The sequence below is a fragment of the Pelecanus crispus genome, chromosome 21 (genome assembly GCF_030463565.1).
Source record: "Pelecanus crispus isolate bPelCri1 chromosome 21, bPelCri1.pri, whole genome shotgun sequence".
NCBI classification, from domain to species: Eukaryota; Metazoa; Chordata; class Aves; order Pelecaniformes; family Pelecanidae; genus Pelecanus; species Pelecanus crispus.
The window spans coordinates 957,892-984,033 of record NC_134663.1 but is presented as its reverse complement, the minus strand read 5'-3'; the positions used below and the strand labels follow the sequence as shown (position 1 = coordinate 984,033).

General features: G+C 57.6%; 3 protein-coding genes across 3 annotated transcripts; 2 read left to right on the top strand and 1 right to left on the bottom strand.

The window, feature by feature from the left end:
* Nucleotides 1-965: 965 nt before the first annotated feature.
* On the bottom strand, nt 966-4,357 carry LSM1 (LSM1 homolog, mRNA degradation associated). Its single transcript, XM_075723934.1, has 4 exons — nt 4,312-4,357; nt 3,762-3,830; nt 2,694-2,809; nt 966-1,136 (listed from the first exon to the last, which is right to left on the bottom strand). The coding sequence occupies exons 1-4, from the start codon at nt 4,355-4,357 to the stop codon at nt 966-968; spliced, it is 402 nt and encodes a 133-aa protein (XP_075580049.1).
* A 230-nt stretch (nt 4,358-4,587) lies between these two features.
* BAG4 (BAG cochaperone 4) lies at nt 4,588-10,156 on the top strand. Its single transcript, XM_075723931.1, has 4 exons — nt 4,588-4,665; nt 6,673-6,933; nt 7,296-7,523; nt 8,643-10,156. The coding sequence occupies exons 1-4, from the start codon at nt 4,588-4,590 to the stop codon at nt 9,144-9,146; spliced, it is 1,071 nt and encodes a 356-aa protein (XP_075580046.1). The 3' UTR covers nt 9,147-10,156.
* Nucleotides 10,157-15,626: 5,470 nt separating this feature from the next.
* Nucleotides 15,627-25,531, top strand: DDHD2 (DDHD domain containing 2). The gene is made up of 16 exons (XM_075723930.1): nt 15,627-15,801; nt 17,075-17,265; nt 18,153-18,242; nt 18,614-18,734; nt 19,775-19,864; nt 21,073-21,208; nt 22,155-22,363; nt 22,510-22,580; nt 22,769-22,888; nt 23,100-23,195; nt 23,672-23,800; nt 23,907-24,062; nt 24,143-24,245; nt 24,329-24,493; nt 24,992-25,154; nt 25,441-25,531. Exons 1-16 carry the CDS (start codon nt 15,627-15,629, stop codon nt 25,529-25,531), a joined length of 2,106 nt encoding a protein of 701 aa, XP_075580045.1.
* Nucleotides 25,532-26,142: the final 611 nt, after the last annotated feature.

The following is a 26,142-nucleotide window of genomic DNA, read 5'->3' as shown; positions in this document are numbered from 1 at the left end:
CACTGCGCGGGGAAGTGAGCGGAAAGGTTTCGCAGGAGAACCCGCTCCGCTCGCCGCCGAGGTTTGCTCTTTCCTGCCTGCACGCAGGAGGCTCCCACAGCCTGGCAGCTGCCCAAAGCCAACGCAAAGCCAACCCAAAACTAACCGCTGCCTCTGCCGCTCACTGCCAGTGCCGCGGCGCGGGACGGCTCCTGCCTGACACCGGCACTGAACACCCCGAACAGCGTCGGGACGAGCTCGACACGAAGGATTCTCCCACCTGCCGCGGCCACGCCAGCTCCTCCAAAGCACGGAGGCGAGGAGACGCTGCCCGAGGCAGAGGGGCTGCTGGGCCCAGCTGCGGCAGCAATTCGTCCGCAGTCATTAGCGGCTCCACTGCCCGGGAGCGGCCGCAGCCCGCATTCCTTGTAGGGGCACAGGGGCACCCAGGTCCCGCTCCCCATCCTGGAGGGAGGGATCTCACCACAGCCTTAAACTTTTCCTCAGAGCGAGCCCAGCCCACAGCAGGACCAAGGCTCTCGTTTCCCCCCTGCACAGCGCCTGGCGGGGACAAGAGCTGGCACGAGGGTGGTCGTCCCAAGAGAGGGGAAAGCATCAGGTCCCGAACATAGGCAAAACTATTGTTGAGCTCAAGGATTTATTTACACGTCAAGGAAAACTCTCACCCAGAGTCACGTGAGGAGGAAAGAGCAAACAAACCCCAAAGGACCAAGCGATTTGCCTCCCGAACACAAACGCTCGCGCTCCCCAGCACGCCTGACCACCCTGAAGGGCAGCCGAATGCCTTCTCTCCTCCTTCTCCGCAAGGAGAAACTAAAGGCATGATTTTTTCTTTACAGTTATCTGCACCACAAAACACAATCTGAAAATAAAAACTGCCTTTCCAAAGAGATCGGCCCGTGCGTGGGCCGATCACGGAGCACCCCTCGCTCCGCTGCGGAGGGAAGGTCCAAGGGGCAGCACATTTAGTACTCGTCCAGGGTGTCCGCCCGCGGGACGGAGAGGCCCCGCTCCTTCAGCGCCTGCACTTTCAGCTTCTCCGACTCCTGCTTGGCCTGCTGCTCCACCCGCTGCTCCTCCAGGATCTCCTCAATGGAGACCTGCTGCAGAGGCGTGTCGCTCTCCTTCTCCAGGTCCTGCAAGAGAAACAGCCCGTTTAGCACTGCAAGGCAGCCGAGGCACGCAGCTCTGCTTCACGGGATGCTCCGGGCACTGCGCCGCCCGCGGGGCGCTGGGGCTGGGCCGACGTCGCCTCTGCCGAGTGCATCTCGCCGGCCAGGGCAGCGCCGGTCTGGAGGGGCCAAAAGCCAGCGGGGACGGCAAAGGCCTGGGGCGGATCTGCACTCGCGTCCCCACCGGGACGCTGACGCACCCCCCTCGTGTTTGGCTTTCGGTGATGTCCGAGCACTTCCCACGACTGCCTGGCCAGGCCCTGTGCTCCCAGGGAGAGCGGGCATTGCTGCGCCGTGGACGACACGCTCCTTCGCTCTCACCAAAGCTGTCGGAGCAGGACGGTTCCCAAGGGGAGCAGCCGAGCCGTGGCAGGGCGTGCCTCCCAAGCTCACTAGCTCAAAGGAACCCTGGGGGTTTGGTCCTGTGAAGGCTCGGGTTCTCCCTGGGGCACGGTCACAGAGCTGCACGTGCAGGGCAGCCTCCTCCAGGCGAGCCCCGGAGGCCCCCGGACCACGGTGAGCCCGTGCCCACGCATCTTCCATGAATCCAGTCAAAAGGCAGAGGCGTTGCAAACCAGAGGTGCTGGAGGCACCCTGACGGGTGGGGGTGCAGGCAGGGACCCCCCACACAGCCAGGGACACCTGGGGACACCCGGGACAGCTGCCCATGGGAAGGGGCTCCCGGGGAGCAGCCGGGCTGAGCTCAGCCCAAAGGGCCAAAGCGAACAGCGAGCGAAATGGTGCTCGACTCCTCCCAAAAGCCCATCCCGGCCGGTGTGCCCTGGTGCCAAGCCAGCAGGGAGGTGACAGCCCCACCACCGACACCCTCCAGCAGTGCCACACAGCCAGGGCTGCCCCCGGCTCGCCAGCCCACGCTGCTCTTCACCCCTCACGTTGTCCCGGAGGAGCTGCAGCCGCGGGACGGCACCTCCGCCCCCCGCCCTTGGCTACCCGTGGACTACAGGCTGCCCAGAGAGGTGGGGGAGTCCCCATCCCTGGAGGGGTTAAAAAAATGGGCAGACATGGCACTTGGGGACATGGTTTAGTGGGCATGGGGGTGTTGGGTTGATGGTTGGAGTGATGATCTTAGAAGCCCTTTCCAATCTTAATAATTCCTGGTTTTTACTTTCATTAAAAATAATCCAGCCACCAAGCCAGGAAACATGAAATTGCTACTCTCCCCTTAATTGGTTTAGTGGTGGATTTGGCAGTGTGAGGGTAATGGTTGGACTGGATGACCTTAAAGTCTTCTCCAACCTAAATGATTCAATGATTCTAGGATTTTCTCAATGGCTCAGCCTGAATTGGCCCCAGGAGGAGCTCAAATTTTAGCCCCCCCCCCCAACGGGACAGTGACCGTATTTCACAGCAGGCAGGCAGACAGACGGACACCCAGCTCCAATGTCCGCCTCAGCAGCGCTGCTTGGAGTCACGTCACCACAAACACCACCAGCTCAGTCCCAGACCGCAGCGGAGCCGCTGCCCCGGGCAGAGAGCAGGCAGAAGGAGCCGCTTACTTACTATTTCCCCCAGCAGAACAACGTTCTCGCCTCTCACAACAAAGATGCCTCGAGGGATGTCCCCATACTTCTTGCCCACGTGGATGCGCTCCACAGTCTGGTGCAACACCAAGTTTGCTGCAGCAATCAAGAGAGAGAGAAAATAACCCATATTTCACCGTGTTTTCTAGCTATAAACAGCGTCCCATCCCAGCCAGGCAGAAAACCCAGAGCAGCGACGGCACCGGCACCTTCACACCTCTCGGCGGGTCCTCTGAGCCGGATCACCGAAAGCACCGACCGTCTCCCTGGCTGAAATGCAGCGGCTGCAGCGATGGACGCGGCACCTCGGGAGCAGCGGGGCAGCGCCCGCGCCATGAGGCAGCCTCTGCCCTCCAGCTCCCGCAGCCGGCGCAGGCAGGGCAGTGAGCTCAGGCCGCGGGGCCCCAACCCACCCAAGCACCACGTGGCGACGACAGCAGAGAGGCCAACGGCGTTGTTGGTGCTGCAGGTTCTGGGTGAGGAGCGAGGCGCTCGGTCACGAGCACAAGCATCACCCGTGCATCTCAGGCTGTTTCTGCCCAAAAAGGGATGCCAGAGCATCGACACTGGACACAATCAGGAGTGGGGGAAGCAGCCGGTTCTGGGAAAAATGTCTGTGAAGCACCAAGTCCGGGGGGACGCGCAGGCGAGCGTTTAATTCACAACACAAACACACTCTAAAAACGTGACCTGCAATCACATCACCCTATGCCTAACTACGCTGATTTAAAACTCAAGTTGTTTTTAGCCAAGGAAATGCACGCTCCTGCTCAGGACCGGCACGCGGTGCGGCCGCTGCCCTCAGCGGGGACCACGAAACGGGGAACTCTCCCCAAATCCAAACTCCCTCGTTACCGTGAAGTCACCGTTTGGGAAGGGAGCTGCTCCGGTAAGCGCGGCCCCAATGGGCACGCGAGCATCGCCCAGCTTGTGTGAACGGGCACCATGGGGCTCTCCTCTTCCTCCTCGCCAGCCCCTGCGCACGCTGACCCCGGAGCGTGCCCAACACCCGGCCCGAGCCCCCGGCAGCCCCCCGGCGCAGACCTACCGAACTGGTCGATGCTACGCAGGTACCCGATGAGCGTCCGGCCGTCCCGCAGCAGGACCAGGTGCTTCTCTGCAGGAGGAGAGCGGGAGGGTCAGCCACGGCCCCGCGTGGGCATTAACCCCCCCGACCCCCCCCCAGCGTGGGGAAGGCGGCGATGTGCGCCGAGCTGCGCCAAGGGGAGCGAGGACATTTTTGCAGCGGCCCCACGCGGGGCCGGTGCCCACGGCGGGCAGCTCCGCTGTGGCAAGAGGGGTCCCGAGCGCCCCACGGGGGGGGCAGCACCCACGGGGAAAGAGAAGGGGTCCGGCCCCCCCCGGGCGGCGGGCACCCACGGGGGACGGCGGGGCCCAGCTCCCCCCCCGGGGGGCTGCACCCACGGGGGACGGCGGGGCCCAGCTGCCCCCCCCCGGGGGGCTGCACCCACGGGGGACGGCGGGGCCCAGCTGCCCCCCCCCGGGGGGCTGCACCCACGGGGGACGGCGGGGCCCACGGGGAAGGGTGGGGCCCAGCCGCCCGCCGCGGGAAGGGCGCGGCACCGCGGCGCACTCACTGTCGATGTCCTGGATGAGGCTGGCCGTGCCGGGCATGTAGTTCATGGTGCCGCCGCGCCGCCCCCAGCGGAAGCGCCGCCATGCGCCGCCGCCGCCACCGCCGCCCCGGAACCTCCCGCCGCCGGGCGGGGCCCACCGCGCCGCTGCCCTTTTAAGCCGCTCCGGCCGTGCGCGCGGGGCGGCGGCTGATTGGTCGGCGCCGGCAGGACCTGGTCGCCCATTGGCGGCGGGGCGGGCGGCGACCATTGGCGGCGGGGCGGGGCGGGGCGGCGGCCATGGAGCCCCGCGGCCGCGCCGCCGAGCCGGGCCCGCCGTGGCCCCCCGGGTCCCCCCGCCCGCCGGCGGCGGCGCAGGTAACGGCGGGGGGGAGGCGGCCGCCCCGATCCCGGCTCAAGCCGAGCCTCCGGGGCTGGGGCGGAGGGCAGGCGCGGTTCTCCGTCCCCTCGGCCCGTAGCGGCGCCGGGGCAGAGCCCCGCGGGGCGTGGGCCCTTGCCGGGCGGGCGCCGCCTCGCTGCGGGCTGCCCGCCGGGGCCGCGCCGCGGAGGAGGGCAGGGCCGGGCCGGGCCGGGCAGGGCGGGCAGCGCTGCGGCCCCAGTCTCTTGCTGGCCCCGCTACCGGGCAGCCGCGCCTCCCCTCACAGCCGGGACCGGGAGGGTCCCGCCGCCCGGGTGAGGCAGCGGCGGCGGCGCGGAGCCCGGCTGCACGGGTCCGCTCGGCGGGGCCGTCGCCCGTTCCCCCAAAGGACCCCGGCCCGAGCGGCAGGGCCGCGTCGCCGAGCCGTGCCGAGCCGTGCCGTGCCGTCCGGACCTTTAAGCTCACCCCCCAAAGTCCGATTTATTTATTTCCCTCAGCTCTCGCAGCTTGATTTCCAAAAGGATCCGTGTGCCTTAAAAATCCGCTCTCCCGTCCCGCGGGGTTCGGGCAGGCGCTTAGCTGCAGAAAAACGCACAGAACGACAAACGCGGTGAAGTTTTACCTTCGTATCCAGTTCAAGGTGACATTTCTAGGGCAGGTATTTTAACGAAGAGACCACCGGGGAAACGCCGCCATCCTTGGATGGTTTGCTGCCGGGATGAGTGGTGAGAGCCGGGCATCGCCGGCCAGGACGTGCCCGGTGCCGGCTCACCGGCCCTTCGCCGACAGAACGGCCTCTTCCCCGGTGTGAGGATCCCATCCCCGCCGCATCCCCCTCGTCCGAGGCACGGCAGGCTGCAGGTGCCAGCCGCATCAGCGGCGGCATTTGCACGGCAGAGCCCGCCGGCGGGAAGGAGCCGGCAGCGCCAGGGCGGCAGCTCGGGGCAGAGCGGGGGGAAAAAAGTGTCCCCGGTTCCACTGTGCCCCAATCCCATGATTAGCTCTTCCCGGGATCTCTTCTTTGTTGTTCTGATTGCAGCAATAGCTCTTTTTTTAGAGGCCATTGCGCAAACGCTGCGTGAAGGGGAAGGCTTTACTCTTTCCAAAGAGGTTGTCTGCTGTCCAGTCGTAATTGCGGTTTGTTTTAATCCTACGGGACGTGTAGCTTTGATGCGGCTCTTTCGTAAATCCTGGCACGCAGGTGATACAACCTCTGTGAAACAGCTCGTGGGCAAAAAACTGCTTTGCCCAAAGCTACAGGGAGTCACCCGTGAGCTCCTGAAATCCTAACGCTTAATTGTCGCCTCTGCGGTTTGACGGAAGCTCACGTTCGCTACACATTGATTACGTGAACGTATTCAGATAAATTCTCACAAACGTTGTGGACGTACAGACCTTTCATACGACAAGTTCTGCAACCCGAGTGCTCCCACGGCTGCAGCACGCGACCTGCGGCTGGGTCATCTGAACACCCTGCTCCCCGGGCCCCAGAACTGGTAGTTCTCGTCCGCTTGCATCATTTCTGTTTGCAGACTGAAAGTGGAAATGAACTTTCCTGGAGCGTTCTTCATCCCCCAGTGTCATTGGTGACTACATTGACGTGGTTGAACCTCCTCCTGTGAGGAACTGCTCGCCTATTTCTGAGCAAAGCTTAGCTGGGTGAAGCATGGTTAAGCTTAGTCCACCCCCTCTCTTCCCACCCTCCGGACAAATCTATCCCGCTGTAATGCCCCCGACACCACCTGTCTCCCCGAGCGTGCTGCGAGGGCAGTGGGACCAACGCGCGAGGCAGACGGGCGTTTATTGACAGTGGCCAACAGAAAGCCACGTTGGAGCAGAAAAACCTAAACCTGGGGCAAATCAGCTTGGGGACGAAGGAACCCCTTAGTTAAACGCTGCAGGAAGGGTCAGTCCTCTTTCCCCAGGCTGCTGCTGGGCCGGAGCGGAGCCCCTCTGCCTCATGTCCATGGCCCATCACCTTTCCTCTGCTCTTCCCTCCTCCCCAGGCAATGGATTCTCCCTACGCAAACGGAGCCTACAGCCCCCCGTACCCTCCGGCTCCCAGCGCTGCCCCACACTACGCTGGCCTGCCGCAGGCACGGGGGTACTACTGCTCCGGGCCCCCGCGGACCCCCTACCCTGCGGAGTCCACGGGCATCTACCGGCCCCCGTCGCCCGCTCCCCCCTGGAGCTACGCCCCACCGGACTGCCCCGCCGAGGGGTCCTCTCTCAGGAGGCAGCAGGTTCCTGGCTACTCCCCACCACAGGTAAGAGGCTGGGCACTGGCTGCAGCGATTTCCAGCCCCGGTGCCGGTGCAGCTGCTGGGCTTGCAGTTCCTGGCGCGCAAGAAGTTGTTTTATGGGGCCGCAGCGGAGGGAAAGCCCACGGTGCCTCCTCTGATGGATCCGTGGGTCCTAATGGCTGCTGTGCCTTGAGCAGCTCGCCCCGCCTGGTTTTATTCATATAAAAACTGGTGGTCACCCCGTTCTCCAGAGACTCCAAGCTTGTGAGCTAATAAGCAGGAATCGGGCAGCAAGGCTGACGCTGCGGCTGTTCCCAGGGCTGCGTGGGGGGAACGGTGCTTGGAGTGACTCCAGGGGTAACGCCTGTTCCCTGCTTCTCTTGCAGACCCCGGGAATGCCCATCCCACAGTATCCATACGGAGACAACAATCCAGGGGTCACGCCGCAGCCCAGACCCCCGGAGGACACGTGGGCTGCCCCCACCACCTACGGGGTGCAGCCGCGGTACGCGTGGCCCGCTGCTCCGGTGCACGGGAACCTGTTCGTCTCCGATTCACACCCAGCCTGGACTGGCAGCGGAGCTCCTTCCCACCCTCCCGCGTGGGACTCAAAGGTACAGCTGATGCTTCTACAGCGCGTGCCTGTGCTAGCTCCCGGCTGCGGTCAGACCTCCTAGGTGATACAGCTTCCCGCAAAGCCTGCCTCTGTCTCCTGGGAATGCCCCTTTCTCCGAGCACAGTTAGTTTAGGCAGAAACAAAGCAGCAGGTATCCAGAGTACTGCCAGCAAAATCTCCTGTCTGCAAACAGAAAACCAAAATCGACGGCTGTGATTCCAGAAAGGTACTGGAGATACCAGATGTCCCAGGCCAGGTCTTGAAACGGGTCAGACCTTGTCCTGCTTGTCCAGCTCTTTCCTCTCAAGCAGCTGACATTGGCAGAAATCCTCCCATAGAGTGCGGGACTAACCTGCGGGGCAGTTTGCAGACTCTGCTATTCCTCTACAAGTACTTGTTTTGGGCACAGTCATCCTCTACCGAGAAATGTTTTAAGCAAAAAATCTGAGGAAATGATGCACTTGGTGGGGTCTGTTCATGCCGGCTTCCTCTGGGTTTGCTCAGGAGTCAAATGACTCTCCAGAGGTTTGGTCCGCAGGCCGCAGCGCTGGCGTGTGCAGCAGCAGCCCTGATGGGGGGATGTGTGGATTTGGGGGTGGGCACTGCTGTTATCTGGGAACAGTTCAAACGTGTGCCACCTGCAGACAAGTGTCTTCTCCAGAATATCCAAATGGGACCGTGCTGAAATCTATTCAGCATCTCCCCTGTTCACGGGTAACGAGTGTTCAGTGGCTCATGCTGTTTCTTCTAGACACGTGCCTCTTGCTGGGGCTCTGCTCTTTAACGGCCGGGGACTGGAGCGTGGGTCCTGTGGCCCTCTTTGGGACTTCTCGCAGAAACCAGCCCGCTTGGCAGGACACAGGGTGCCAGCCCGCAGGGACGTGATGTGTTATGACATCACGGTGTGTGACAGTCTCGAAAATGCTACCCAGATCCCTGGTAACGTCATGCATAACCCCGTCTGCCCTGTCCTCCCAGGCATGCACACCTCAAAGTAGTCACGGTGTCATCTGCTGCCCAATTCCCTCAGCCCTGCTTGCCTGCCTTTTGAGTGCAAGATTAAAAACCTGGCTTTAATGCACTGAAAGATTTTTTTTTCTTTTCTTTCTGACTGTAGGATACTGCTTACGACAAACCTGAGCAAAGTGCACACCAACACAACTACTATTCCGACGTCAATCACCAGCACTCTGGGACAGTGAATGACCACAAGCCAGCCACTCCGCCCAACGCCAAGCCATCCCCCTCCAACCCCAAGGTGCAGTACAGCGCACAGCCCCAAATGTACGACAGTGCCTCCCGGAAGCTTTTGGCTGGGAACCGGGAGGTTGGTTTTAAACCTGGTGACCAGCCTTCCACAAATTCTGCAGCCATCCAGCCAGAGATTCAGAGAATCCTCCACATTATGGGGGAGGCTGAACAGCTGGAGCAAGACGTAGATGAATTTGTAGGAAAAAAGACAGATAAATCCTACCGGCTTCTGGAGGAGATGTTGACCAAGCTGCTGTTGGAACTGGATTCCATCGAGACTGGGGGCCAGGACAGTGTTCGGCAGGCCAGGAAAGAGTCCGTCCACAGAATTCAGGCCGTACTGGAAAAACTGGAAAGAAAGGGATTGTGAAAGCACATCAGCCACAACACACAGCCTGTTGTTGAGGTTCCAAAGAGTTTTAGTTCTGTTAAATCTCAGCTCTTTCTGCTATGTACTATTGACAATGGAATAGCAATAAGTCCCGAGTTAAAAAAACAAAACAAAACCACCAAAAAACCCACCCCAACCCAGAAGCCCAGCCCCAACAAATAACTTGCCAGTGGACACATTAAGAGAGGTCTGAAGCAGCAAACTGAATTGTTTGTTTGTTCCAGGCTTTGGAAAAGCAGAACCGTCCAAGGTACTTCCGCTGTAGAGCTCCCCGGGGGGATCCGCATCCTCTTTATCAGCAGGAAGAAAATCACCGTATAAAGTTCCCCAAAGCAGGCCCAACCTATAGGTGCCTCCTGCAGCCACAGCACTCCCTTGAACAGCTGGAACACTTGTCAGATGCGGTCACAACGGTACTGCAACGTGCAGCCACAAACCAAGACTCTGGCCTTGTCAGTCACTGTGTGTCTTTTCAGCTTCAGCTTCCTCATCATAGGAACTTGTGTGTCGTCGTGGGGTTTTGTTTGGTTTTAGTGCACTCAAGTAGCTACACTGAAGTGCTGCAGAAAGGGACCACGCTGGCGGCCCATCAATGCAAGCAGATGTCACGTCGTGCTGTTCCTACTCTGTCGTGATGAGCCAGTCCCCGGTGACCCCGTGGACACGGGAACACAGCCTGGAAATCTCAGTTCTGCCACTGAAAAGGACGGGTACAAGCAGAGGAATGACGTCAGCAGAGCAACCTGAAATGGCAGGCTGCTTGGAAACGCTTCCCAGGTCACTTGGGTAAAAATCCACTTTTTAATTGTAATGTCCTTCCACATACTGCAAGTTTTGTATTCCGCTGCAATGCCATACTCATGGCACTGTACGATACGGAGGGGAAGGGAATGGCTCAGCCTACTGTTAACCTTCTGGTTACAACATGTTCAGTGAATCATCGCTGTGTGTGACGAGATAATAAACCCTTACACCTTTTAAATGTTATTTTGTAATTAAGACGTCTCAAAGTCTCTTTTCTTTAAAAAGAAGTTGTGGGCAAGGTTGCGTAACTTAGACCTGCTGGTAACCAAAGCACCAGCCAGGCTGTCTCAGCAGCTGAGGTTAGGGATAAATGCAGCAAGTTACCTCTGAGAATGCTTGTTTGGGGGTGCCCCAAATGCAGAGCAGCTTGCCTCCATCGCTTCCCAAGCGCTGCAGATGCTCCAGGAGCCTTCAGCTGTGGCTCTAGGGCCAGCGGCCGTGTTTTGGAAGGGGTCTGGAAGGGGTCTTGGCACGCCCGAGGCTGGGAGGGCTCTGACCGCATGCCCTGCAGGCTGACGGCCAGCCGATGTCCTGAAGGCACGCAGCAGGTCCCACATCATTCCCAGACAGGGCTGCATGCACGGGACTGACCTTTGCAGCTCCTTGGATGTGTCCATGATCACGTGTGGTGGTCAGGCTGCAAAAATGGCCCCGTCCGAGGTGAGCCAGGAGAGAGCTGAACGTCCTGGGACGCGTAAATGCTTGGTTGCTATTTTATTTCATCCTCTTGTCAGGCAGAGAGCAGCTGGGCCAAGCTATCCGTGCTTCGGATACAGCATGAAATCTGACTTCTGAGGGTCGGTGGCTGTACTGGGAGATAAAGCAGAGCACAATGAACAGACTGATGCCCTGTTACTGTACTGCATACAGAAAGCAAGGGCCCAGCCCCAATGAATGCCACCTTTCTTTCTCTGGTGAAGGCAGTAGTGTCATCAGCATCTCCAGGAATTAATCTGTGCTTTGGGTTTGTTTGTTTTTGTGAAAATACTCATGGTAGGATGGTTTCCACACAACCAGCCTTGCTACTGGTGGCTCTTTAAACTCAGAGGAATGCAGAGCAGCACTATGGTGTCTCTGCCCCGTTTGTTTTATCGTATGGTTGAAAGTCTTGTTAAATGCTGCCTCTAATGTCCTGAAATCTTTCCCAAGAGACTGCTGCGGGTTCACTGAACTAGCTTGATACAGTAATAACTTTATTTAGGTTTTCTGAAAGGGAACATGGGCAAGAAAAGCCATCCGCCCCTCTGAAGAAATGCTTGGGTGCGGGAGGCAAAAAGCCGAGTCCTTATGCTATAGGGTTGCTAGCAGCCTCAGTTCCAGATTTATTGAGTCCTATTCTCTGACCCTTTAGTATTTCCTGCAAGGTTTGACTATAAAAGGCTATAAAGGAGATGAAAAAGTAAAGAAGGAATGCAAGCACCCAAAGAGACCTAACTTGTCACTTCATAGAAAAGTCAAGAAGCGAAAAATCCAGCCAGTGGAGCGGGACGAGCCGCTGGGCTCGCAGCACACGGGTGGCAGCCCGAAGCACGCTGTGCAACAGGCAGAGGCTGCAGGGGAGGCTGTGCTGTGAGGCAAAGGGAAGCTTGGGAGGAGAGTACTGGCGACGCAGGAGGGGAGAACAGCCTCTGCCGCGTTTCTCCTTGGTGCTCAGGGCATTACTGAGCTCTGAAACCACCTGTACCTGGCTCGAAGGCGCTGCTTTCCGCTGGAGGCGGGTGCATGTTTCATCCCCGTAACTCATAGTCGGGCACGGAGCCAGCCCTGATGAAACGTGTGACCACCCTACCCTGCCGCTTCGCTCTCCAGCCCTTTCAGGTTTGGCACCAAGTCCAGGCCACAGTCTCACCCCATCTGCACTCTCTAAGGAATTACCAAAGAGCTCATTTCTTCCTCTGTTACCACATTTGTTTTTTTATTTGGTTGGCATGGCTGTTGAAATAAAGGTTTGGATTCCCTTCGTGCAGGACCTAGCCAAGTCTGAAACTTGTTGCAAGAGCTGGGGTGTGTAAGTCATACTTCAGCAGAGAAAGTGAAATCATTCAGCTCGTCAGTCAGCGCGTATTGACTTCTACAGCACGGAGCGCTGCTACAGCTGCAAGGGACAGCTCGCGGTGTAGGCAGGCCTCCTTCACCCCCCTCCTAACAGCAGGGTCTCCCCCTGCTTTGCCGAATCAACCCCTTTACAAAACCACACCGAGAACGGGCAGAACTGCAGCCTAGCTTTAACCCTGAGAGCTGCTCCACAAGCACAACGGCCATCCGCCCTAGGGCAGGGCTCCCTCCCGGCGACCCACGGGCTTTCACAGCTCCTTCTGCTACTGTCACTTGAGTAAGGTAGCAACAAACAGGGCACTGATGCGTCAGCCCTGCTGCTTTTTTGAGGATGTGGTGTTACGAGCAGAAGAGCTGCAGCAAGTCACTGCTTTCAGGTACATGAAAAGAAGCAGCCAGCTTCAGTTAGTCTGGAATCTGCGGAGCTGGCTGAAACCTTATTTTCTCTATTTGTTTCAGTAGCAAGAATCGCATCAGGAACAAAACCGCATTGTTTATTGCATCCTGTTTGCTCTAATGCTCATTTCCCTCCCCTGTCAGTTGCCAGGGAAAAGGGGTAAGTAGGTTCTGGCTGTGCAAGGAGGAGTGTGGAGCAATCCCGATACCTTGTAAACTCAGTAGCACTGCAATGCAGTCAGCTAGGAGAGAAGAAAAAGCTGTACACTCAGCTGCTGCATGACCAGTGCTCTGTGGACTGGGACAAAGGTTTCCCCCTGCGGAGACGTGGTAAGAATGGTACCTTTATCTGTTCATGAGAAAAACTGAAAGTACGTGCGTGGCATACGAGCCAAAGTCTGGGAGGAAGGAGGGAGGTGGGTTTCTTCTTTGGTCTTTTGGTGCTGAACCTATGAAGGTAACGTATTCCTTTACGATTCCTCTTCCGGAGCGTAAATCCCTGCATGTGGGAAGGACTTGGCAGAGGGTTATGTAAACCTCTAGTTAAAATCACATGAAAGAACATTAAAAAGGGAGCTGAAATGACAGGTTATCGTTTCAGCGAGGCTGGTTATTTGAGCAGCTCTGTGAGAAGACGTGGCTGCGTATGACGTTTCCGAGTCCCACGAGCAGATGGTGGGTTTTACGTGTTTTCCCCAAAGCTGAGCTGAGCCGAGAGCAGGGATCAGGGCATACCTTCCACTCCACAGCCTGCAGAAAACTCCCGCTGACGTAACCGCATCCATCGCTGCTGCATCCCCGCTGCCTTCCGTCTCCTTCAAAGCAGGACCAAAGTGGGTCACGGCTCGGATGGCGATCTGAAAGGAGAAAGACGCTGCAGCAGAGGTGCGGGCAGGAGCTGCGTCAGCACCGAGCTGGCACAGGCCCTGCACGGGCAAGGCTGCACGGACAAGGTTTGCAGCCATTTGCTCTACAGGCGCAAAACTGAGGATTTTTAGCACTTCTGGCCACTCAATCTTCCAAGCCAGTAACTGCGGTGGCGGAGGTGAGCACTGGGATGACAATTCCTGGCAACTGGTTTGTCTTACAGCATCCACCCACATCACAAAACCCCAAATTAGAAAGCGTATCTCTGTATTTATCGCGAGGCTCATCTCTACAGAAACCAAACTCTTGTTCTGGGGTTGCCTGTCGCTTCTGCAAGCAGCACCCGCCATCAGGAATTTCTCAATCTCCACTAAGGCGAAAGGCGCACGGTAGGATTGAAAGACAAACATCAGATCAGCGTCTCGCAGTTTCTGCCGCAGAGCCCAAGTGTTTGTCCATGCCGCACGTGGGAGGCAACTGGCACGAAGGCACGTGCTTCCCGGCGATGCTGCGCCAACAGCAGGCACCCCTGCCCGCCCGCATCTGGCTCAGGGGCGTAACGACCGGCCTGGAGCCAAGGCTTAGGCTGGAGAGTCCTAATTACCGCTGGCATCGCCTGCCTGCGATGGTGCGTGGGCATGGATCCACTCGGGCCGCTGCCAGCTGCGAGGGCTGCACAACCCTCCTGAGAGCTGCGGCTGCGGGCAGGGATTGCGGGCAGGGGTTACAGGCCAGGGCTGCGGGCAGGGGTTGTGGGCAGGGGCTGCGGGCAGGGGCTGCGGGCAGGGATTGCAGGCCAGGGCTGCAGGCAGGGATTGTGGACAGGGGCTGCGGGCAGGGGTTGCAGGCCAGGGCTGCAGGCAGGGGTTACGGGCAGGGGTTGCAGGCCAGGGCTGCAGGCTGGGGCCATGGGCCAGGGGTGCTGGCCAGGATTGCAGGCAGGGGCTGCGGGCAGGGGTTGCAAGCCAGAGCTGCGGGCAGGGGCTGCGGGCAGGGGTTGCAAGCCAGGGGTTGCAGGCCAGGGCTGCAGGCAGAGGTTATGGGCAGGGATTACAGGCTGGGGCTGTGGGCTGGGGCCATGGGCCAGGGTTGCTGGCCAGGACTGCAGGCAGGGGCTGCGGGCAGGGGTTACGGGCAGGGGTTGCAAGCCAGGGCTGCAGGCAGGGGCTGCAGACCAGGGTGGCAGGCAGGGGCTGCAGGCAGGAGCTGCAGACCAGGATGGCAGGCAGGGGCTGCAGACAGGGGCTGCAGGCAGAGGTTGCAGGCAGGGGCTGCAGACCAGGATGGCAGGCAGGGGCTGCAGGCAGGGGCTGCAGACCAGGGTGGCAGGCAGGGGCTGCAGGCAGGAGCTGCAGACCAGGATGGCAGGCAGGGGCTGCAGACAGGGGCTGCAGGCAGAGGTTGCAGGCAGGGGCTGCAGACCAGGATGGCAGGCAGGGGCTGCAGGCAGGGGCTGCAGACCAGGGTGGCAGGCAGGGGCTGCAGGCAGGGGCTGCAGAGCAGGGTGGCAGGCAGGGGCTGCAGGCAGAGGTTGCGGGCAGGGGCTGCAGGCCGGGGTCGCAGGCAGGGGCTGCAGAGCAGGGTGGCAGGCAGGGGCTGCAGGCAGGGGCTGCAGATCAGGGTGGCAGGCAGGGGCTGCAGGCAGGGGCTGCAGGCAGAGGTTGCGGGCAGGGGCTGCAGGCCAGGGTCGCAGGCAGGGGCTGCAGACCAGGGTGGCAGGCAGGGGCTGCAGGCAGGGGCTGCAGGCAGGGGCTGCAGACCAGGGTGGCAGGCAGGGGCTGCAGGCAGAGGTTGCAGGCAGGGGCTGCAGAGCAGGGTGGCAGGCAGGGGCTGCAGGCAGGGGTCGCAGGCCGGGGTCGCAGGCAGGGGCTGCAGGCAGGGGCTGCAGTGCAAGGGCTGCAGGCAGGGGTCGCAGGCAGGGGCTGCAGGCAGAGGTTGCGGGCAGGGGCCCGCTCCGTCCCCGCCCGCCCCACCGGTGACGGCAGCCGCGGCGGGGCCGGGCGTGGGGCGGGCCGGGCGGGGAGCACCGCCCCGGGCTGGGCGGTCGCGGGGGCCGGGAGCGGGGCCTGCGCTGCCGGCCGGGCCGCGCCGCCGGAGGAGCCGCCCGGGGAGCGGGGGGCAGGCGGCTGCGGGGGCCGCACACCCACGGACACGCGTGTGCGCCACGGGCAGCGGCGGGGGGGGGGGGAGCCCGCCGGGTCCGACCCCCCGCGACCCCCGGCCGGCCTCGACAGGCGGGGATCTGGCGGGGAGCGTCTTCTATTTGAGCCGGAATAAGCATTTCTGAGGGTCTTTAAATTCACCCACGCGTGTCTCCCGTGCCCAGGCAGGAGCATCATGTCTGCTCGGGAGCAGCCGCAGCCCCCCGCGCCCGAGGCTGCGGAGCCGGCCGCCGGCAGATACGAAGCGGTTGTTCCCCACTGGTTTTACTGCAAGGTCACGGGCGGCAGGGAGCGATGGGTCCCTTTCAGCGCGCAGGACTCGGAGAGGCTGGAAGAGGCTCACGGCTCAGGTAGGGCGAGAACACGCGTGGGAAGGGGCTGCCCCGTCAGGAACCGCGGATAAAATCCATCCACCGCCCCACGGGCTGGGGGATGTCACAGCGCTGCTCGCCTTCAGCTCCTACCATTTCTATTTTTAAATTGCCCTTTGATTTAAATACCTAGTCCCGGCTCTTAAAATCACTATAAGGAGCTGGCCTGGTAAGGTCCATGGGAGAGCATCAGGTGTGTGCTCAACGGAAACGCTGTCCGGGTATCGGAGGGAAATTCCCTGAACACATCCATGGCTTCCAGCCAGGATGCAAAATTTCCCCTGGGGAATTTCAAATCGGGACCTTTTTTTGGCAACGTGCCTGCTCCTAGAGCTGTAAACGCACGAATAACGAAGCTGTTCGGATGCATCGAACGGGCTGATCTCATTCATTTGATAATGCTCTAAATTATACATAATCATAATGCAAAGCACCCTTCTGCTATGGATGGGAGAGCGCTAGCAGGATGGCAGAAATTCCGCTGGGGAGGTCTCTGCCGTGCGGACGCGTGGTGCTCTGCCCGGGGTCTGCTCTGCGCGGCACCGCTTGCGACGAGGCCCTCGTGCCGCCGAATATCGCCCGTCTGTGCAACCCGCCGCCGGGACTGTGCTTCAAGCACCGCTGCTGCCGCTGACAGCCGTGGGCAGAGCACTGATGGCCCAAGGGTTGCTCCCATCCTCCCTCTCCCAGGAAGCTTCGGATTAGAGGCCGTGCCACCGGTCCTCAGTGCCGCAGCCGAGACGAGCGCGGCCTGGCACGGGGCTGCCGGCGGCGTGGCCAGCGGGCAGGGCCAACTGACAGAATTTTAAGTCTGTATCGGGATCTGTGCGGAGTTCTCCATTTTAGAGGGGAATGGCTCAGAGACCGGCAGACCCGCGCTTCCACCATTAAGCAATGCACTTCCCAGGGCCACAAATTCACATTTTACCATCTAAGTGAGGCAGGAAGAGTCCACGGAAGCCTGTGCCTGACCTAGAGAGGAAGACAGTTGTAGCTTAATGCCTTCACCTTACCTTCTGCCTCTGGGGGAAGTTTGACTTGGGGCGTGTCTCCAAGGATGCCCGGTGACGCTGTTCTCTGGGCTTGGGTACGGAGAACATGGGCGTCTACTGCCATTGCTCATGCATGCTCGTGCGTGCTGCCCGCAGAAGATGCTCGAGTCTCATCCCTCTGTTCTGGCGCGGCATACGGCTTTCTGGTAGCATGCCTTTCTGGTCCTCTCGCGATTAATTTCAGGCCTTGGTTCCTGCAGGGAGAGACAAAGAAGATCTGGTTGTCCCAACGTCGGGGGGTAGGTACGACGTGCACCTGAAGAAGAGGCAGCGCGTCGCAGTATACTGGGAGGAGGAGGTATCTGAAGTGCGTCGCTGCACCTGGTTTTACAAGGGAGACAAGGACAATAAGTATATTCCCTACTCGGAGACCTTCAGCGAAGAACTGGAGGTAAACACGCTTTTCCTGGTAGCATCCATCTCGCCAAGAAGCATCTTGGCTTCTCATCGTCAAATACTGGCCCTGATGTCCCAAACTCCTACTGGGCAACTGGCACCACAGTCACGCCTGAGGACATGAACTTGAAAGAGGCTTTGGCACGGCATTTTCACAGCTGATTAACAAAACTGTAAAGGCTGCCAGTGTCTCCCTCCCAGCCTGCTGTAGCTGGGCGGCCTCCCCTTCCTCCTGCCCTCGGCCAGCCGCGTCAGCACCCTTCTGCTACGCGTTTAGGTGCCCGGGTGCTCTCGGCATGCTGTGCGGCTCTGGCGTTGCTTGCAGCCTTGCTCTAGCAGCTTTGCTCTGGTTTTTTCCTGACCCTGTCTGCTCTAACTTCAATTTGACTCCCCTTGTGAGAATCATCCTCGCCATGCTCATAGTTTCACCAAAGCCAAGGGAGCTGTGGATGCAAGAAAGAGAAATCATCATTACAGGGACCCACTGAACGCTGTGTAGCATTAGGGACTTCAGTGGTCTGTACTGTTAATGGCTGGAAACTCTTCTTTGGAAAGATATATGCATAGAGATACATAGATATTTGTAGAAAAACATACATCTTTGCAATAATCTGTATTCTGATGTACCAAAAAATACAATTCTAAATTGATGGGGAAGACTGCAGCTGCCGTTAAAGTGGGGGCTTCTTGGAAACTCTCTAGCAGGCGATGCTCAGGTGACCTTGTTGCTCCTTCAGCTTGACCTGGCTGATTTCTCTGCCTCTTCCACAAAGTGTGTTGTGTTGATAAGAGATGCCGTAAAATGGGTGGGGAATGTCCCAAGTGGATGAATATTCATGGCAATACCTTCAGCTGACTGACAGAGGGTGTTCTTTTCCTCAGGAAGCTTACATGATTGCTGTGACCCTGGACGAGTGGAAGAAGAAACTGGAGTCCCCTAGCAGGGAAATCATTATCTTGCACAACCCAAAGGTGAGGAGGGCCTGGTGTGTTGACCACCAAGGACACCCCTTCGGTTCTCTTGACGGGCTGTCCTTATGCTCTGGCTTTATGCTGTTTCTTTTAACCATGTCTGCTGAGAAATCTATTCTGTCCAAGTGGCATTCCCCTCGCCTACCTGCTCTGGGGTAGAGGGCAATGCCACCAGAGACTCTGCTTCACACCTTAACATTTCTTTTCAACACACCTTTCACTCTCTTTGTGCAAAGGGCTCGTACCAGCACGGTTAAACGTTGCGGTCTGGTACCACCCTGTATCACCTACCAGCTGTCGCAGCAAAATTTCTCCTCTGATTAACCGTGGTATGCAGCGCAGCTTAATAACAGGCTCTTCTTGTTTACAAGCTGATGGTGCACTACCATCCGGTTGCCACCTCCGATGACTGGGGCTCAACTCCTACGGAACAAGGTAGACCTCGGACCGTGAAGAGAGGAGTAGAAAACATCGCTGCCGAGATCCCCAATGGTGAGCTCACTTCTCCCTCCCTTCCACCCATCCAAAGCTACAGGGTCTGTTTTTCCAACCCATTTTCTCAAAAAGATTGACGGAAGCTTCCATGATCCTTTAAATGAAAGGCACATCTAAAAATTTTGTGCCGAAATGAACTGGATGGTTTTCAGAAACCTTCCTAGCAGCAGAGAGCCCGCAGCGTAAATGAATGTGCAGAGGAGGCAGACACACAGGGAGAAGGCAGAGCGCTTCCAGCTCTTGCACTGAGACCAGAGCTGTTGAAAGCACTGCAGTGCCTGGAATTACCCGAGGTCTTGGCATGTATGTCCGTAAAGGCGGAGTTTCTTTCTGTGGTAGGGACACGGGTTTATCACTTACCTACATGCAGGTGACGCTCTGGCACACGTGCCCTCCCCATCTCTGAAGCTGTGCGTCAGCTCTGCCCCCTCCCAGCTGTCCCACAGCTCCTGGTCAGGCCTCAGGACTTGTCCCTGTGGTGAGGACAGGCAGTTACTCCCATCTAACCCCTTCATTTTCCGTGCGTGCATGCCTTCAGGAAAGTATATATGCAAACTAAAGCGTGTGGGAAGTAGAGAACAAGACCTAACTCCACCTGGTGCCTACCTGAGAGATGCAGCAATGCCGGGGCTGAGCACAGGGCAGCTGGACCGAGTCCTCCTGGTCCTGCCCTCTCCTGTGCTGAACGTGCCCCACGGCCGCGTAGGTGTGAACTGCGCGGACCCTCCGCTCCCGCTGAAGTGAGGATGGTGGCAGAAGGGGCATGAGCCGCCTCGCCCTTCTCTACTGTCCTGTAGGTCTGGATCCATCCCAGGGCGGGCAGCTGAATTTAGCAGGACAAACAGTTCAGAAACGTGAGAAATCCCACTACCCTTTAGGCATAAAATCCAGGCACTAACTCAAGATTTTTTTACCTGGCTGAGGTGAGGATGGGAGGCTCCGCTCTCCTTGCAGAGCATGTGGTTTCAGCGGGTCGGTTCCCCATTAAGTGATGTCTCCCGCAGGGTCTGTGCTCTGAACTCTTCTTTCTTCCTTAGGAGAGCCGCTGCAAATCGATCACCTGGTTTTCGTGGTGCACGGGATCGGCCCAGCGTGCGACATTCGGTTCAGGAGCATCATCCAGTGCGGTAGGTGTGGAGCCCGGCCGGGGTGCTCTTTCCATATGCTGCTTTTAACGGAGCCAGTAAACCCTCATCTGCATGGACAACGTGAAACGCTGTCAGAGCGCATTCAAACCATCCTGACACTCACGTTGGCAAGCCGTGCAGTCAGCTTTGCTGACTGCAGTGGCGAGCATGAATGCAACGCTCACTAACCCATTAAATCCTACCATCTGGAAAGGTTTGGGCAACCACTTTTCATCACTGTGTTCTGCTGCTGCTCAAAATAGTGAGTTTCCCAAATCGGATACAGATTTTCCAAGTAACTGTCTAAACCTGCTAAACTAATTAGTAACCTGCTCAGTCTATTGCTACGGGTTAATCTCACTGGGTGAAGTCTAACAGGCAACACCCCATCCAGCAGCCTCTGGAGTGATTTTGGACCAAAACCAGGGACGCTGCTTCTGGCTCAGGAAATCCCCAAGCTGCAAATGCCTGGACGTTAGGAGACGTGCGAGAAGAATTGCTGGTCTTCCGCTCTCCTCTAAGCATCCGCTGTTGATCAGTATTGGAGACAGGGTACTAAACCAATGACTCTGGTCTGACCTGTTCATTATTATTTGCTCCGAGTCTTCGGTTCTGTAGGAGAGGGGATCAGTGAAACTGCCTGGAAGCCCGACATGATTTAACTTGTAGAAATCAAAAGAGCTGAGATTTTTCACAGCAGACTGTCTTTAGTTCCTATAAAATATACCTTTGCTTTAATGCAGTCTGTTCTTCTATATGTTCATCTCATAAAACTATTTTCAAGGCTGCTGATCACTTGAAATGAAGGAAATCAGCCTTTCTCCCTCATAACTGAGTAATTTCAAGTTCATCTCCTCCCTCAGGACTCCCTTTCTAACACATGCCTCTTTGCAACAGATACATTTCTTTTAAATTCCTACAAGTACCTTTCTTATTCTGACTGCTGTGTTAAAGCCCTGCCCATGTGGAAAGGAGCCTTGTTACAGATGGGACAGCAAAATCCAGCAAACACACGTGTAAGGACATGGAGCCTTCCCCTGATCTTGTAGTTAAAGATTCAAGGTCTTAGGTTAGCAGCAGCAGATTAAAGACCCTGGTGGGATTTCCCCTGGTAATGATCTTTTCTTTTATCTTATTAAGTGTTGTTGATGCAGCAGGCTTGCCCTGTAGCCCAGTGGATCTTGGTAAGAGTTCATGCTCTTTTCCAGTGAACGACTTCAGGAACGTTTCCCTGAGCATGCTGCAAGCGCACTTCAAGAAAGCTCAGGAGCAGCAGCAGATCGGCCGGGTGGAGTTTCTACCTGTGAACTGGCACAGCTCCCTCCACTCTACCGGGGTGGACGTGTAAGTATCCCCAACAGCCACGTCCAACAGCCGGTGTCCGTGCGAATGGCAAAGCACACAGCCAGCCTCCTCCTGTGTAAACTCTGCTTTTTCTGGTGGCTGCTACAGGCAAAGGGAAAGCTGTGAGTGTTTAGGGCTGTGAGCATGCAGGGGTAAGCAGGACAGACGGGGTCCCGCAGAGCACCTCCGTGCCAGACCCTGTCCCCACCATCTTTTTGCAGCCCTGTTTTGCAGAGCACAGCACGTGCCTGCTCTGATCAACATCCAGCCAGAGAAGAGAGGCTTCTGCCTTTCCCTGGCTAATGTCAGGAGGGACCGTGGACATCCACACCTTGCTAAAGGCCTCTGGAAACTGAGTACCCTGCAGTTTCTGCACTCAAGCACTGCTCCCCCCTAGGAAGGGGAGAGAGCAGGTTAGGCTCCTGGGTAAGAAAGGCCGGGCTCCTTACTCCTGCCTGGAGTGTAAGAGCACAGGCTGTGCTCTACCTTCGGTCTTGGCATGAGCTGAGGCTCTGGATTACAACATAGAATCATAGAATCGTTTAGGTTGGAAAAGCCCTTTAAGATCATCCAGTCCAACCATTAACCTACACTACCAAGTCTACTCTAAACCATCAAGGGTAGGCTAGACTAAACCATGTCCCAAAGTGCCACCTCTGCCCGTTTTTTGAACACTTCCAGGGATGGGGACTCCCCCACCTCTCTGGGCAGCCTGTTCCAATGCTTGACCACCCTTTCCGTGAAGACATTTTTCCTAATATCCAATCTAAACCTTCCCTGGCGCAGCTTGAGCCCGTTTCCTCTTGTCCTATCGCTAACTACTTGGGAGCATCACGTCCTTTGAACTGTGGCAGTCCTCCTCTGAACTTAGATTTTGCTTCAGAGACGTGGTGGGGTTTAGCGGCACCCCTAACTGCAATTCCCTCCCTCTCCTTTCCCCCCATAGTGACCTGGAGCGAATCACTTTGCCGAGCATCAATCGCCTGCGTCACTTCATCAACGACACCATCCTGGACGTTTTCTTTTACAACAGCTCCACCTATTGCCAGACCATCGTGGACACGGTGGCGTCCGAAATGAACCGCCTGTACCAGCTCTTCTTGCAGAGGAACCCGCTCTTCAAAGGGGGGGTCTCCATTGCAGGGCACAGCTTGGGTAAGGGGTGTCACCCGCGGGTCCCGTGAGTGTCACCGTACTATGGGAGCAGGGAGGGTACTGGCCTTTTGTCTCAGAAAGGAGATGGCTCGGGGCTTTTCCACGACGAGATGCTGATGCTCTGTCTGCCTGCGCCTGGTTTCTAGGGTCGCTCATTTTGTTCGATCTCCTGACGAACCAGAAGGCCGCTCCCGAGGAGGACGAGCAGAGCGAAGAGGTACGTGCTCGCCAGCGCTGCACGGACCCGTGGGGTCCTCCTGCAGCACTCGCACGGGTAGCTGTGCTGGTGCAGCGTCACGCTGACCTCCTGCTTCTGTGGCTGCCTGGGGAAGGGGGAGAGACTCCAAAATGCACAGGAGAAAATCAGTGAGCAAAAAGCATGATCCCTGATGGCTCTATTCACAGGGGTCCAGGACAGCCTCAAGCAATGGGGGTATTGAGGAAGTAAAAGAAATCCTGAAGAAGCTGGAGCTGTCTGAATATTGCGATGTTTTTGAGAAGGAGAAAATGGACAGGCAAGCACTGGTAAGGAGCTCTCCTGTTTTTCCATCTTTTGTGTTTCTTCTTTGCTTTTCTTCCCAGTCCTCCCACCCAGCACACATCTTCCTGTACTGAGTCACTCACACATTAAATGTCTCCGAGGAGCGCAGCAGGAACAGAATTACAGAGAACAGAAATACCTCACCGCACACACCTCTCTGCTCCTGTACTAACATCTGGGTTGCTTATTTTCCAGTTCTTGTGCACAGAGAAAAATCTTAAAGAAATGGGAATTCCCTTAGGACCAAGAATGAAGATACTTCATTACATCAGCTCCAAGATGGAGATGCAGGTTTGTCTCCTGCACGGCTTGTGCTCATCCAGGCCACATCCCATCGCTCTCAGACAAGGACCAGCCTTCACCACTTAGGATCAGTCCCCGAGCACCCTGATCTCCTTGTTCCTGGCCACCCTCGCTCAGGCGGCTCTCACGGGCTTGTATTTGGCTGCAGTGACAGAGCTGCTTGCTGCTCCCACGTTACGCTGGCGTTACCCTACCGCAGGAGCACTTTATCCCATGGCCTGTAAGGGTGATCACAGAGCGGGAGGACTTGTTAACAGTGGTAGAGACTGAAGTTAGTGATGCCAGCAAGAGATGTGGGTGGCTGGAGTAGGATGATGCTGCCAAGACTGCCCTGATTCTGGAGGATACGGGATGCCGGGCAGTTCGTTGCCTCGCATACTTGCTCGTGGGCGGGTAGGACGGGCCGTGGCGTGGGCTCGCTGCAGGAGCCACACTAGCGGGGTTTCCCGTTTGTGTTGCTGCAGGACCAGAGAGCAGCAGCTCCCGGGCGCAGCAGGGAGCACAGAGCTGAGCCTGGGTCCCCGTCACAGCGTGACCCAGACAGTACAGATGATGGCAAGAATTGCCAATACCGGGACGTTGGCTTAGGACAGGTAACTACCGAGCTCGGCACCATGCTCTAACTGCAACAACAAGGCGCTTGTAACACCAGCATGGAGTTTGTCTCATGAAACAAATCTGAATCTCCCTCTCTCCTAGGTCTCGGCAAACTATCCTCAGCTAAACTACAAGCCCACCATCTTCTTTGCTTTTGGGTCTCCCATCGGGATGTTTCTCACGGTGCGAGGAGTGAAGCGGATCAACCCAAACTACAGCCTGCCCACCTGCAAAGGCTTCTTCAACATCTTCCACCCTGTAGGTATAAGAGCCAGAGCTTTCCTGCGTGAGACGCGTGGAGCACAAGCCCTGGCTCACCATCTCCCTCCTCCGTACAGTTTGACCCGGTGGCGTACAGGATTGAGCCGATGATCGTCCCAGATCTGGAGTTTGAGCCCATGCTGCTGCCTCATCACAAGGGCAGGAAGAGAATGCACCTAGGTAAGGGAAAGGGCAGCCCCTCTCCCCCGGCCTGGGCAGCTGCTGCAGCCCCCAGCCCGATGCCGACGCCTCCTGCCTTTCAGAGCTGAAAGAAGGGCTGACTCGCATGAGTGTGGACCTGAAGAACAACTTGCTGGGATCCCTGCGGGTAGCCTGGCAGTCCTTCACTCGAGCCCCACTGCCAGCTGTGGAGGCGGCGAATACCGACGCCGAAGTGGAGGCAGAGGCCAGCGCGGAGAAGCAGCCAGGTCGGTGGTGCGCGCGGGGAGCCGAGGATGCAGGGTTGCGACCTGCCCACGGAGCAGCGTGCTCGGGCTCCCTGCAGCCACGCCAGCGAGGTGCCCATCCTGGCATCAAACCCAGGCGCTGCTGCCCTCTTCTGTGCTCAGCAAAGGGGTTGCCTTTGGGCTGCAGATGCATATCGCTCTCCAAATGCTGTGGCCTTCCCCTGTTATTGCCTGGTGAAGGGGGAGAAGAGGCGACCTGCCTGGTCAGTATCAGCCTCCCGGGGGTCTCGGCACACCACATCGCTCTGTAAGCCTGCCGAGCCTGTCACCCTTCTCTAGCCGTCTCTTGCAATACTGTTTTCCAAGAGAGAGCCCTGGGGGGGGGAAGGACCGAGCACTTGAGCTGCCTCTGCTCTGCAAGAGCCCACAGTGGGGCAAAGGGAGGGCACGGTGATGCTGTTGTAATTTCATGGCTGCTGGTGCCCCTTGGCTGAACCATACTGTTCTTCATTCTTTCAGAGACAAAGCCAGATGAGACCCCCGCAGCAGTGAAGGAAGAGGCCACCCTTATTAATGTGGGGAGGCTGAACGGAGGGAATCGCATAGACTACGTGCTGCAGGAGAAGCCAATAGAGAGCTTTAACGAGTATTTATTTGCACTACAAGGGCATCTCTGCTATTGGTAAGCTTGTGCATAACCATCAACGCTTCAAATTCATGTCTGATGTAAGCAGAACACCATCATTTTTTAAAGTCAATGTATTAAGAAAAGCCGTAACTGAGTAAGCAAGATATGCTCCTGCCTGCAATGCACAGCGGGCAGGTAGGGACAGAGGAAGGAAGCCGTTGTAGTTCTCCTAGTCCAGTACTGCCTGCATTTGCTGAGCACTGCATCCATCCCATAACCATCACGGATGTCCTGACAGTGGAGGGAAGCGTCCCCCTCCAATTCCCATGTCGTCTTCCAGGGAATCGGAAGACACCGTTCTGCTGGTTCTGAAGGAGATCTACCAGACGCAAGGCATTACACTGGATCAACCTTTGCCAGGAAGCCAGTGACCAATCTGCGCTGTTCTGGCCGCTTGATGTAAGTCATCTTGCCTACACCTTCCTTCCGAATTTCCTAGGACACCTCAGAGGGCATCTGGTCCATTTGAGGGAGTACTATTCCTTATTTACAGCCCTGTGTCTAAGGCAGGAGCGTGTCGGGTTTTTTCTTTGCCCTGTCAGCATGTTTGGCTTCTTCCCACTTATCCTGCACGTAAGCACTATCAGACCCGAGGAGAGCTAATAAACTGCTGCTGCCGACAAGGGCAGCGGCGCCTGTGCACGGTTACGATCAGCTCAATCCACCAAGGGAACGACCAGATGTGTGGCTGTACTCCAAGCCTCCCAGGCTAAACATTTCTTATAGACAGGTAGCGAACCAGAGCGTGGGCCCTGCGGTTCTCGCAGGGGTGCTTTCACCCTCTGCTGCTAATTGCTGGCTGATGGTGGACTAGGGGAAGGCGCATCCTTATGTTTTCTTGCCCTCAAAGCCCAGTGCTGGTAATAGTTGGGTAAGGGAGGTGGGGCTGGGTGGATTTTGGTCTGCCCTTGGCATGATGTGCCTATGTTCTCCTTTTGCTTTCTTAGATCCAATTCAACCGAGTACTCACCAGGAAAGTCCA

Excerpts from the sequence above, each read along its gene's own strand:
- DDHD2 (XM_075723930.1), top strand. The coding sequence starts at position 15,627 with ATGTCTGCTCGGGAGCAGCCGCAGCCCCCCGCGCCCGAGGCTGCGGAG. Across the intron at positions 24,246-24,328 it reads CAGGAAGAGAATGCACCTAG|AGCTGAAAGAAGGGCTGACT; the intron begins GTAAGGGAAAGG and ends CCTGCCTTTCAG. Across the intron at positions 24,494-24,991 it reads CAGCGCGGAGAAGCAGCCAG|AGACAAAGCCAGATGAGACC; the intron begins GTCGGTGGTGCG and ends TCATTCTTTCAG.
- LSM1 (XM_075723934.1), bottom strand. The coding sequence starts at position 4,357 with ATGAACTACATGCCCGGCACGGCCAGCCTCATCCAGGACATCGACA. Across the intron at positions 2,810-3,761 it reads GCGTAGCATCGACCAGTTCG|CAAACTTGGTGTTGCACCAG; the intron begins GTAGGTCTGCGC and ends TGATTGCTGCAG. Across the intron at positions 1,137-2,693 it reads TTGTTCTGCTGGGGGAAATA|GACCTGGAGAAGGAGAGCGA; the intron begins GTAAGTAAGCGG and ends TTTCTCTTGCAG.
- BAG4 (XM_075723931.1), top strand. The coding sequence starts at position 4,588 with ATGGAGCCCCGCGGCCGCGCCGCCGAGCCGGGCCCGCCGTGGCCCCCC. Across the intron at positions 6,934-7,295 it reads CTGGCTACTCCCCACCACAG|ACCCCGGGAATGCCCATCCC; the intron begins GTAAGAGGCTGG and ends CTTCTCTTGCAG. Across the intron at positions 7,524-8,642 it reads CTCCCGCGTGGGACTCAAAG|GATACTGCTTACGACAAACC; the intron begins GTACAGCTGATG and ends TTCTGACTGTAG.